The 13,984-nt window shown below is 38.2% G+C and overlaps 1 protein-coding gene across 2 annotated transcripts in view; it reads right to left on the bottom strand.

Moving 5' to 3' along the window:
* Positions 1 to 5,904, bottom strand: part of LOC117512561 (embryonic polyadenylate-binding protein-like) — a 59,256-nt gene extending 53,352 nt beyond the window's left edge. For both annotated transcript variants that reach the window (XM_034172682.1, XM_034172683.1), the window contains exon 1: positions 5,528 to 5,904. In XM_034172682.1, coding sequence (XP_034028573.1) covers positions 5,528 to 5,720 — 193 coding nt within the window. In that variant the 5' untranslated portion in view covers positions 5,721 to 5,904. The remainder of the gene's footprint in view (positions 1 to 5,527) is intronic.
* Between the last annotated feature and the right edge of the window lie 8,080 nt (positions 5,905 to 13,984).

The raw sequence follows: 13,984 nt of genomic DNA, 5'->3' as shown, positions 1-13,984 counted from the left end.
CATGTACAGAAGGACTGGACTGTCATTCCTACACTCAGATTGTTATATTTAATAAAAATAATAAGCGCACGCAGGAGCTCCTGCTGCTGCTGCATTCAAGTACCGTCGGAAATTACACAACAGTTGATTGTGGCAAAATAATTAATTATATCCACACAAAAGATTAATTTTGGCCTATGTAAGGTGCCTGAGCCCATTGAAGCTGCCCCCCACACAGATCAAAAAAATCTAAGCAAGCAGGCTGAGTTTGCCCTGTAATTTCTGATGTACATGAACACAGCAGTAGCCTCAGCACTCATAAACCGGCTTCTGCGCTGTGTGAAAACGTTCAGCTGCTCCAACGAAGTCAAATTAAACAATAACGTTACAAAAACTACACAAACACTTAAAAAACGTCAAGAACGACAGCAAAACGAGACACAGATGAATTTAGGTTTTCGTTGCCCTTCGTTCAAAATTTTCAACAGTTTAAAAATCCTGACGAAGCGCCCTGCTGCAGGAACGAGGCTGTGCGAAGGTTAAACGATGCCAACGACAGTCAACGTAGGTCCAGATTTCTTGTTTCATCAGGTCTTCGTCACCCTTCGTTAAGTGCCGTGTGACTGGGCCTTTAAGAAAAAGATTGACATTCATCCAATAAGGTCAGACGTATATACACACACAGAGATATAGGAAGGAATAAACAGTTTGTACACATGAAGCACAAACCTATGGATGTGAATACAGTAGTTATTGATAATGTGAGTCAGGGACATTTAGGTTTGTTGTGAAGTGTGTATTGATATGTGAGCCACATGCGAGCCGAGAACTTACATTCTAACATTTGAGATAGAAATAATATAAATTTTGATCCAATACAAACATTCAAAAGCCACAAATTAAAGATATGTGGTCCACAAGTGGAGTTGTTAATAAGCACTTTTTACATCATTTGGGTCTATGTTTTGATTGATATGTTACATTATTATCACTTTACCGGGGCGTTGCTAGGCCGGTAGCGTAGATTTACGTCAACGCTATCTGGCTATACCCGCCCACTGTGCGTAAACAAATGACGTCATAGCGCGCAGCCCAAGAACTGTCCGCAGAGGAAAAGATGAAAAGGCGAGAAGTGTGTTTTGGTCCCTAGGGTGGTCCAAAAATTACATGAAAAATTTTTTCTTCAATTTTCTTTTCTCTCACCCTCTAAATGTGTGATGCCTCATGAGAAAATATTGCTTGCAAAATATCTTTTAAATATTAGCATTTTTAGTGGTGGCACAACAGTGGCAAATTATTTATTAAAATCGTGGATTAGGCGAATGCTAGGTAATAGCCTAGGAGTATTGAAAACATTGCATTTCAGTTTTCCACAAAACTATTTTATTATAATGTTGAAATTTACAATATAATATCATGAAATGTAGTTACAGTGTTTACTTAAATAATTAATTATACAGTATGTGTTAATTGTGTTCCGAATATCAGAAAAGTGTAGATTATAATGTATACTGTGTACAGGACTACAGGTGTACAACTGTACATACGACTAAGTACTACTGTCTGACACTGAATGACTGAAATATATAATGAATTCTTAATTAAGCTTAAATACTACTTCATTATAATATATTATACCATTTACAGACTTATGGTATTGGTATTGTTAATTGTTCCTTTTAATGTGCAAGTGCTGTGCTTTTTCGGGAATCTGGGAATTTACATCTGTGTTCAGAAACCACTTGGAGAAGAAACTGAAACTGATCTTCATTCTTTGTCAGGAGCCTGTTGAAGTCATGCACAAGGGCAACTCCACGTTCTGCATGGTCATTGACGACTTTCAGAGCGAACACTATTGATTGAGCTCTTGCAAAATTGGCATCACTTTCCCATTCTTCAGGATCCAAAGCCAGATATTCATTAGATATTCCCAATTTTGTGACGAAATTGTGTGTCTTCTTTGAGACAAATGCATCCAAATCCAAATTCTGAAGTGAGGCATCATCAAAGGTCAAAGTTTCAGGAGCTTCCTTTTTAAGTGCCAGTACCATCTTGCATTTGGTTGACAATGGAACAGTGTTGTCAAAAAATGCCAAGGCCACAAGTTCTTCTGAGAGATATGACATATGTCTTCTGAACTTGTCAGCTGCTGCTTTTGAGATGGCAGGGTTGGTGTCCTGGTATTGGATGAGATCTTTCATGAACAAGAGATCATTCTGTGGTGCTGATACTGATACTGGGCATGTCATCCATGCTTTGACATATAACATGGATGAGAACAGGCACATTTCCATCAGGGCCTTCTCCTCTCTCTTTGTTAACCTGAACTGGCTCCGGAAAAGCCAAATCTTGAAACTATATATCACCTTCAACATCCACCTTGCATGGTGAAAAGCTCCTGGATATTTAAAGTTCACACCTTTGGGGGGAACATAACCCAGGAAAATCAGGACTAGCTCCAGCAGTTCATGATAGTCATCACGAGGCCAGGAAAGAGAAACCTGTTCTTCCATGAAGCTTGTGATATCATTTTGCTTAGAAGTTATGTGGGTTTTCACATAATCATCAGACAGACCATCTTCATAGGCACTTTGGTCAATACTTGGCCATGCATCTTGAAATCGTTTGAAAAGACGCACATCTGTACCACTACTTTTCCCCATGACTGTTTCAAAAGCACTGCGTAGAACCAGCTCCATAATATGGTGCCTGCATGGCAGTTAGAGCAGCTCTTTATTCAGCTTGTTTTGGAGTAGAACACAAGCACCTCAATATTGGCCAGTGTTGGAAGCTGTTGTGTCAAAGCACATAGCTTTCACCTGATCTACAATGTTCCATTCTTGCAGGGCACTTGCAACAGCTTCAGCTGTTTTTTCTCCTGTCCCAGATGTCAACTTTGCCACACTAAGCAGTTGACTTATCCCTTCTCCAGAAACAACAATTGGTAGACGGTCAACATGTTCCTTTCCTGTGAGGTCTTCCAACAACTTTCCATCCCAGTGCACTACTAATGGTGTATCAGTAGAAAATTTCTCTTGAATCTCCTTTGAGAAATCTGATCTCATCTTCATACGCTTACGACGGACAGTAGAATGACTGATATTGTATTCTGTGCCATCATGACCTAAACTTGCTGTTGTTTCAGCAAGTAGAAAGACTGCATTTCTGTCAGACACTTTAGTACGATCAAATGCAGCAGCCAGTCCTGGAGTCATTATGTTTTTGTCTTTCTTTTCTTTGATGCACTAGACACAGGAGTACTTTCAGCTACAAATTCTTCTTCTGAATCAGACAGACCTGACCCATCAGAATCATCACTCAAGTCGCTAAAGTTAGCATCTGATGGACCTGGTTCTTCCATTTTTCTTTTATAATTTTCTGCAGCTGCTACTCTCTTTTCTCTTTTCTCATCTAATAGTTTCTGTCGCATATCAATACCAGCCATACATCCCTTTCCACCTTTTTCCCTTTGAGAAATTAGAAACTGGCAATCTTCTTCTATCTTTATGATTTGCAGAGCATCCTGATGTGCCATGTCGAAAAGGTCATCTAAATTTTCTGTGAAGTCTGTTTCATCTAGTTCTTGTTTCTTGTTTTTTCTATTCTTTGTCTTCTTGAGTGTTTTCCATTTTCTGAACAGTTTCTCTACCTTTGTTATGAGGTGATGCTTTGCCCTGACTGGAATACATGCTCTTTCCCAGAATGGAAGAGCTGTTTCAATTGCTGCAGTGCATGCATCTCGTACTGTTTTCTTCATTTCTCTATGATGGAAGAAAAATACTTTCAAAACCTGTCCATTAGATGGAAGCTTGTTGCCTCTTATTTCCTGGTCACAAGAGCCAATCAGATACAACTGCTTTTTCTTTCTGGTGGCAGATGCAGACGACATGGTAGCTCAAGTTCAGAGAGACAAAAACCAGGAAACGTTCTCCTGATGTTCTTATAATATCCCTAAAATACTGTTATTAAAACTTTTGTATTGTGGGTTATTCTCACATATGACATTTAACAGAGCTATGAAGTAATTTTATCAAAGGATTTGTGGAATTATAACTGCACCAGAAGTCCACATGCGTTTATCAAAATATACCATTTTGGTAAATATCTAAGCTAAGTATGCTACCTCTAAATATGTTTAGATTTTGAAGAAAAAAATTGAGGTGACTTTTCACCTAAGGCATCACACATTGATGGGGTGAGAACAAGAGATTTAAAAAAAAAATTTTTTGGACCACCTTATTTGGTCCAATATGGATATTCCGGATGATTTTCTCACGGATAGTACGACAATGAACAGCAGCCAGCCAGCTTGATGAGGACACACTGCTGAATTTGGACAGCAGTGCGCGCGCCATCCAACACGACAAAAGTTAAGTGAGCCAACTTTTTATGTACGCGTTACGTGTTGTGTATCTCAGTAAAAAGTGATAATAATACAAATAACATGCTGTTGTCGTGCGGTCTGCATTTTCAGAGGCCCGACGTTCACGCCCAGTCGCCCAAAATGACAGATATTGGCCCGAGTTAGACGAGGCCTCTGGGCCTCTGAAAATGCATACTGCCCTCCAAAAGCATGTCATTGTATTATTATATTATTATTTGAATACAGTATTTCATGTTTTTAAAAATCTGTTTTATCATCAATTATATGAAAATAAAAAGGATTCCTATTAAACAGGATACTGGAAGAGACTGACAAAATGAAAGAGAACATATAGAATATTTAAAACAGTAAATCCTCAGTACCACCACCTCGTGAACAGAGTTTATTTAAACTTGAACTCTCAGAAAATATGAGATTTTATTCAGCTTGTGTACTTTCTGAAACTTTGTAGAAATTGTGGGAAATTCATTGTTTTTAGCAAAAAACGTATTTGAGCTAACGTCTCCTCAACGTTGTCAAATTGAACTCAGTCACAAGTAACAGTGACAGCATGCCTTTCACACTCAAAGTATTTGTTGGGATGCTGGCATTAAAAATTTTATTGTGAAATGGTGCAAGCAATATGAACTATCTGATGTTGTTTACTTTTGCTACCAGTAATGTCAGCGAGCCACAATTGATACTGTTTTGCAAACAAACATGAAAAGAACACATTTAACTGACTGCTCTTCTCAAAAGTCATTCTCCTGCAGTGTGTTTGTTTTCTCACTTTACCCAGACATTGACGTTGCAACTCTTGGTCAGAGTTAGATTACACTTGCAAAATGCCACAGAGCGTGCCATCTTGGAAGTACTAATGTTACGATGTCAAAATAAAGGTTTTGAAAATTAAGCCCCAAAATTTTCATAATAAAGGATGCACATTATCGTGCCATGCACACGCCATATCCAAAAGCTGAGGCTGATCTGACAAACAATCAGATAGATATGTAAGCCACATACCCACACACAGATGTTTCTTGCTTTATAGATAGATCATTTAAAAAGTTCACTGGAAAGAATTTTTTATATATCGTAGACTGTAACTAATTACTGTAACTCAGCCAACGTTTACACGCAAGTTGATATTTAGAATAATTTAGCCAAACAAAAGTGGTACTTTACCATCAGCAGGTTGCTGAAAGTTTATGTAGGCATATCCTAAGGACCTGCGAGTGATAATGTCACGGCACACACGAATTGACATGATGGGTCCAGCAGGAGAAAACTTCTGGTAGAGCATGGCCTCCGTAACATCAGGATGTAGGTCACCCACATATAATGAAGCAAGGGGATATGCTGGTCCACTGGTGTTCATCTTGGGCCGCAACTAATTCAGGAAGGAATATTTTACTGCAGGAAAAAAATACAGAAGAAGAAATCCAGACATGTAAGTAGGGTGAGGTGAAAAAAGCCAAACTGTCAATGAATCTTTACAATGCATGCTTGAAGTGGCTACTGGCTTTCCATTTTTAATAGTATGTAACCACAGATTTTGTAAAATGTATTTTTTTTTTTTTTTAATAAAAAGTTCATTATCAACATGGGAAAGCAGACATGTCCCAAATTTTGATGATCTAGTTTGACTGAGGTACTTGGTAGTTTCATAAAGTGACCGTTGCTGATCATTTTACTGTTAGCCTTGACAGACATCTTGTTAGGGTAATACAAAGTCAATTGCCTTTTGTTTTATGAGTTTTAGTCATGCGCTTCATAAAGTTTTTATTACCTAACCCAGCAGGCATAGGGTGTGAGGCAGGGTATGCTAGTCTGTCGCAGGGTCACATATAGAAAGACAAATACATTCACACATGCACTCACAACCACGGTTAATTTAGAATCACCAATTCACCTAACTTGCATGCCTTTTGCAAGCAGGAAGCTGGAGCACATGGAGGGAATCCATGCAAACATGGAGAGAACATGTACATGAGTTATTTGATATTATCATTAGTATTAATATTTTCATGATGAGGGACACTAACTTTAGTTTACGAACCAGAGAAGCGGGAGATATTAAGGTTCCAGTTTACGGCAGAGATCCACGTCATTGTACCAGAAAAAAGGCACATTAGTGATGAATGAACAAAAACTGTGTGAAGTGGTGGACTATTCTCGCAGAAAAAAGTCCCGTTTAGACACTTTAATCAGCAGAAAAGGCAGAAATGGCTTTGATACAGGTTGATGAATAAATTGTGGACGCGGATGCTTCTATATCAGAACCAGCGGCTCCACAATTAACATAGAAAAATTATTTTCCCGTTACATCCTCAAAAGCAACGTCACGGCCCAACTGAAATGTAATTTTTTTTATTAACAGCGTAATGGACTGTTATGCTGTTATAATGCTGGTGAGAACCCTGATAAGCATACCAAACGGCAAATGTCAGCTGTCCCCAGTCGCACACACGCAGATATTTGTTTTTTCTGCATTCTGCTGCAAGCAGGTGCTTTTAATTTTTACATATGCGCAGCAACGGTGGCGAAAGACATCAAAAGCAATATTCTTTTGTCACATGGTAATGACAACAGGACACTTAACTAAACTGGACATAGAGAGGACTTGTGACCTTGCCAGAAAGATGTGTCGGCAGCAATTAATAGTCTCTGGTCCCCTCCCCTCCCGGGGTAATGATGAGGCATTTAGCAGGCTGGCATCTTTGAATAGGTGGCTTGCGCAATTTTGTAGATAACAAGGCTTTAGTGTTATTGATAAACTGGCCTTCGTTCTGGGGCCGCCGTGGCTTGCTGATGCAGGATGACCTTCACCCAACTGAGGAAGGTGCCGCCATCTTGTCTGAAAATATAGATAGAGCTCTACAGGGAGGGTAACATTAGGATTTTACAGCAGGCCACGGAGCAGGTCATTAGAGACCCTGGATGGTTTATGACAAAGGTGGGTGTGGAATCCATTAGCTTAGCAGGGAAATTAGTGCAGAAAATCCACTATGGTGATAGTGCAGTTTATCTGCCAGGGAGGGAAATTCAACAAGTTGAGACTGTGGCATGCTTCCGTAGACGTGTCCATAAAAATCGTACAGGGATATGCTTTGCAAACTTAATACCCATTACTACATTGGACATTGGCTGTTCCAGCAATATCAAAGATTTCGTGTCTGCTATTTACAACTCACCTAGAATGTCTCAAACCTAAACCTACTTCCAGACATCTTATATATGCTACTCTGGAACCACCCCTAAACCCAAACAGACCAACTGTCAACCCCACTGAGGTCCTTTGTCTGGGTCTGATTAACATAAGATCACTATCCTCAAAATCATTGTTGATTAATGATCTAATTATTGAACATCATTTAGACATGACTGGGTTATGTGAAGCCTGGCTTAAACCTACAGCTGTCTTCCCCTGAAATGAGGCATGTCAGACCGGTGTACACATTTAGTCACGTCCCTCGTGACGCAAAGCAAGACGGGGGTGTTGCTTATTTATAAATCTAGGTTTGGCTTATATTTGTGACCCCCAACAGCTAATTACTCATTTGAGCATCTGATTCTCTGCTCTGCCCACGATGCCACGTATTGCCAAGGTCAGAAGAATAAAAATCAGCTGTAGTACTTTGTCACTATATACAGGCCCCCTGGCCCATACCCTGAATTCTTAGATGAATTTGGTGTGTTCACTTCTAACTTGTCAATGAGTGCAGATAACATTCTGATTATTGGTGACTTTAACATTCATATAAATAAGCCTTCTGATCCCCTCTGCAAATCATTTATGGAAATTGTGGCTGCATTATGATTTCAGCAATGCATTCAGGACTCGGCGCACATTAGTGGAAATACCCCGGATTTGGTTCTCACATGTGGTATTGCTGTCACGATTATTGACATCATTCCACTGAGCTGGCCTCCTGCCAGCGAGCAGGAGGCCAGCTCAATGGAACAACAGGTGGCAGACTTCCTGCAATCTAAAGGTATTCAAATGGACTGTAATAACATTGAAGTGTGCCACCCCCTGCCCAGGAGAGAGGATGGAGACAAGCGAGCAGTTATAATGAGGTTTGTCAACAGAAAACATAAAATGGCATTGTTAAAACAGGGATGGAAACTCAAAGGAACAAAAGTATTCATCAATGAACATCTGACCAAAAGAAAAGCAGACATCGCCAGGAAAGCTCGTTTCTTAAAAAAGCAGGGAAAAATTCAACAGACATGGACATCCAACTGCAAAAACATTTATCAAATTGAATGGAACACCAGAACAAGCGAAGGTTATGGTAATCAGGAACATCGAGGAACTGGACAAATACGACCAATAAGGTATGAGGACACAAACACATCACAACACCACGACACAGACCAGAGGAACCTATTCATCTACTACATCATCTACATCTGGAGACAAGAAGGATATAACTCAAAGGATTGCTGATCATGGAAAAGTAGAACTGAGAACATTTAAATACACAGACCACAATGTACTGGACTTGGAGCACGATATAGACCCGGACAATAATTTCTTCTCAAATATCAATGACAGTTGTTGCTATTATACAGATGAACAGTTTAATCGGATCATTAAAACGGATAACAAATTATCAATAATCCATTTCAACAGCAGAAGTCTATATGCAAACTTTAACAACATTAAAGAATATTTAAGTCAATTTAAAAAAATAACATAATTGCTATATCAGAAACATGGATCAATGAAGATAAAGGAATGGATTTTGAACTGGATGGATATGAATTTAACTGTGTAAACAGAAAGAATAAGAGTGGAGGAGGAGTGGCTGTGTATGTGGATAAGAACATGGATTATAAAATAGTAGACAATATGACAACTGTGATCGATAACTTATTAGAATGTATAACTATTGAAATATATGAAGAAAAAAGCAAAAATGTATTAGTCAGCTGTATATATAGAGCACCAGGATCTAGTATTGAAACATTCACTGACTGTATGGGAAAAATGTTCTCAAAAACTAATCAAAAAACTGTGTTCATTTGTGGTGACGTAAATATTGATCTGCTCAATCCAAATAAGCATAAAATAACAGATGAATTTATCAGTATAATGTACAGTATGAGTTTATATCCAAAAATCACCAGGCCAAGCAGAATTACATCCCATAGTGCTACCTTAATTGATAATATATTCAGCAATGATATTGAGAATAACACTGTGAGTGGAATATTAATCAATGACATTAGTGATCATCTACCAGTTTTCATCGTTTATAATAGAAACCATCGGCGGAATCAGCCAGAGGAGAAAATAAAATACAGGCGAGTGCGGACAGAGGAAAACATGAACACACTAAAGAAGGATTTACAGGAGCAAAACTGGGAAAAGGTATACAGTGAAAGTGATGTTGATAGTGCATATGAAACTTTTTTACAAATATTTACATCATTATATGATAAAAATTGTCCAATTAAACAAGACTACAGAAAACAAAAAATCCAAGATCGACCATGGATGACGAAAGGGTTACGAAATGCATGTAATAAGAAAAATACACTGTATAGAGAATTCATAAAACTAAAGACTAAAGAGGCAGAAAATAGATATAAGAAATACAAAAATAGATTAACTAATATTATACGGGTATGTAGGAAGGAATATTATAGTAACATATTATATAATAACAAAAACAATATTAAAGGAATATGGGATATATTAAATAGCATTATCAAAAATGGTAATAAAAACAGAGTTACCCTCAGTATTTCATTGATAATAATGTCAAGAAGGAAAATAAGGATGAGGTAGTCAATGGTTTTAATACTTTTTTGTAAATATTGGACCAAGCTTGGCAGAAAAAATTCCTGATTCCCAACCTGAGGATTGGGATAATAATCTCATAGAAAGAAATCCCTGTTCAATGTTCCTCACAGCAGTGGATGGAAAAGAAACTATAGACATTGTGAATAATTGTAAATATAAAACATCTACCGATTTAAATGAAATTGATATGGTGGTGGTAAAACAGGTCATTGAATGGATTGCAGAACCATTAACATACATCTGTAACTTATTTCAAACCGGTAAATTTCCCAATCAAATGAAAATAACTAAGGTTGTGCCGCTGTATAAGACTGGGGATAGACACCACTTTACAAATTATAGACCTGTTTCTTTGCTTCCACAATTTTCCAAATTATTAGAAAAGTTATTCAATAATAGATTAGACAAATTCATAAATAAATATAAATTAATTACTGATAGTCAATATGGATTCAGAGCACATAGTTCAACATCACTTGCATTAGTAGAATCAGTTGAGGAGATTACAAACGCCATAGACCACAAATTACATTCAGTTGGAATATTTATAGACCTAAAAAAGGCTTTTGATACAATCAATCATGACATATTAATCAATAAACTTGAACAGTATGGGATTAGGGGGTTGGTGTTGCACTGGGTGAGAAGCTACTTAAGTAACAGAAAACAGTTTGTGAAGTTGTGGGAATATACATCATCATGCTTGGACAATGCTTGTGGCGTCCCACAGGGGTCAGTATTGGGTCCAAAACTGTTTCTAATTTATATAAATGATATTGTCAATGTTTCCAAAATATTAAAATTAGTATTATTTGCAGATGACACAAGCATTTTTTGTTCAAGGGGGAGTTGCAGGAGTTACTGAGGAGGATCAGTATAGAAATGGGAAAATTGAAAATATGGTTTGACAGAAACAAATTATCATTAAACTTAAGTAAAACAAAATACATGTTATTTGGCTATTGTAATACAGACATACAGGTTCAGTTACAAGTCGAGGGGGTAGATATTGACAGGGTACATGAAAATAAGTTTCTGGGGGTGATAATAGATGATAAGATAAACTGGAAGACTCATATAAAACATATACAAAGTAAACTGTCAAGAAGCATTTCAGTTCTAAACAAAGCGAAACATATTCTGGACCACAACTCACTCCGCATTCTTTACTGCTCACTGGTTTTACCATATTTACAGTACTGTGCAGAGGTATGGGGTAATACTTACAAAGGTACAACACAATCACTATCAGTAATGCAGAAAAGAGCTATAAGAATTATTCATAATACTGGTTATAGAGATCATACAAATCCACTATTTTTACAATCCAAATTCTTAAAATTCACAGACTTGGTTAATTTTCAAACAGTACAAATCGTGTATAAAGCAATAAACAATTTACTTCCAGCAAATATTAAAAATATGTTTTTTAACAGATCAGGGGATTGCAATCTGAGGGGGAAATTTAATTTAAAGCATCAGTGGGCACGAACAACATTAAAAGGTTTCTGTATTTCTGTCTGTGGGGTGAGGATGTGGAACAGATTGGGAGTGGGGCTCAAGCAATGTCCAAGCATGAACCAGTTCAAACAGCGGTACAAAAATATGTGTTTTTCTAGGTATAGGGAGGAGGACGGGTAATGGGGGTTGGGGTGTTTTTGTTTTTTGCTTCAGCTTGTAAATATATAGTATTTTGTATGTAAGTAGGTATGTGTAGGTGTATATTTATGTTTGCGTATGCGTATATATATATATATATATATATATATATATATATATATATATATATATATATATATATATATATATATATATATATATATTGATATCGGTTTAGGTGTGTAGGAATCTATGTGTATATGTGGCAAAGGGTATTACTGGTTGTGGGGAAGAAGGGGTAGGGATAAATAAGCTGATGCTTCACCCTACCCCTTTTCGGACATGTTGGGTACACAGTAGGAACTTTTTTGTTGTTGTCTTCACTGATCTATCTTGTAATTGTTGTTGTATCAAATGTTCGAAATAAACAGTTTTCATTCATTCATTCATCATGCCTCTTGCTTCACCGGTCTCTGACCACTCACTTATTAGGTTTACAGTTGTACTGCTGTGTTTAGTGGAACAACAGCCTTTTTTATCACTACGGCGATGCATCAACTCCTCAACTACAACTGAACTCAAAGCTAGACTGCCTGATATCTTAGCTTCACGTTTGGCAAATACCCAATCAGTAGACAGTCTTCTGGATAGTTTAAACTCAGTGCACAAAACCACACTCGACATGATTGCGCCACCTCTGTTACAACCAACCCCCCCCCAAAACACAGTTACCTTCAATGACCTCTTGCGTGACCGCAAGCGTAAGGCTAGAGGTCTAGAACAGAAATAGTTCAAAATTAGAAGTATTCCACCTCACGTGGCGTGATGCTATGTTAGACTACTGGCTACAAAATGGGCCTATTACTCTGATTTGATCAACAAAAACAAGCATAACTCAAAATTCTTCTTCAACACGGTGGCAACACTTACACATGGACAACCATGTCACTCTCCTTTTACAGTACACAATTTCCTGGATTACTTTGAGAAGTAAATAGAAGACATTAGGTTGAGCATATTCCAGCATGCCTTAACCTAGCCACTACACCCTGCTATTGAGATGGGTGCCATTACTGAGGTATTACCTAGATTTATAGGATTTCATAGTATCTCACTAGGTGTGCTGACAAAACTCGTAATGTCTACAAAAAGCACAACCTGCTTATTTGATTCTATACCAACAAAATGGTTTAAGGACCTGTGGCTCACTCTTGAGCCGACTGTGCTGGCAATTCTCTCATTAACTTCTGGATCTGTTCCTAAATGTTTCAACTCTGCAGTGATTAAACCATCCATCCATCCATTTTCTTCCGCTTATCCTAGGTTGGGTCGCAGGGGCAGCAGCTCAAGCAAAGCCCGATCCACACACACCTCCCCCGGAGGAGCTGGGGGAGGTGTGTGTGGATCGGGAGGTCTGGGCGGTGATTAAACCATTACTTATGAAATCTAATCTTGACCCTAGTGTATTGAAAAACTATAGGCTGATATCAAATCTATCATTTTGCTTGAAATTCTAGAAAAAGTGGTTTCACGGCAGCTTGTGGACCATCTTACTGAGAATAATCTCTTTGAGCCACTGCAGTCTGCTTTTAGAAAATATCATTCCACAGAGACAGCTCTCACTAAAGTGGTGAATGATGCTCTGCTTGCAATGGATTCAGACACCACTACAGTTCTGGTGCTGTTTGATCTTAGTGCTGCTTTTGATACCATGGATCATCATATTCTACTCGAGAGGCTGGAGAATCGTTTTAGGATTACTGGGAGTGCCCTTGCTTAGTTGACATCATACTTGGCCAGTCGTTCTCACTGTGGTTTATACAATAACAATACCTCTAACCTTAGTGACATGAAATTTGGGGTCTTATGCCCCTGCTTTTCTCCCTTTATATGGCACCCCTTGGGCACATATTGCGGCGTTTTGGGGTTACCTTTCACTGCTATGCTGATACTCAGTTATACATGCCGATAACTGCTGGTAATCTCATCCATATAAAATCCTGAGAAGATTGCCTTGCATCAGTGAGAAGCTGGATGTCTAGCAACTTCCTACTTTTAAACTCTGATAAGACTGAAGTGATGGTTCTTGGTCCAGTGAGACATCGGCATCAATTTGACCAGTCAGCGCTTGGCCTAGGCTTGTGTTCTACCGTATTTTCCGGACTATAAGTCGCACCGGAGTATAAGTCGCACCAGCCACTTTATCCATTATAAAGAAAAATAAACCA

This window comes from Thalassophryne amazonica, chromosome 6 (genome assembly GCF_902500255.1).
Source record: "Thalassophryne amazonica chromosome 6, fThaAma1.1, whole genome shotgun sequence".
Lineage (NCBI taxonomy): Eukaryota > Metazoa > Chordata > Actinopteri > Batrachoidiformes > Batrachoididae > Thalassophryne > Thalassophryne amazonica.
Note: the sequence above shows the minus strand (reverse complement) of the source record. Positions and strands in the feature narration are given on the sequence as shown.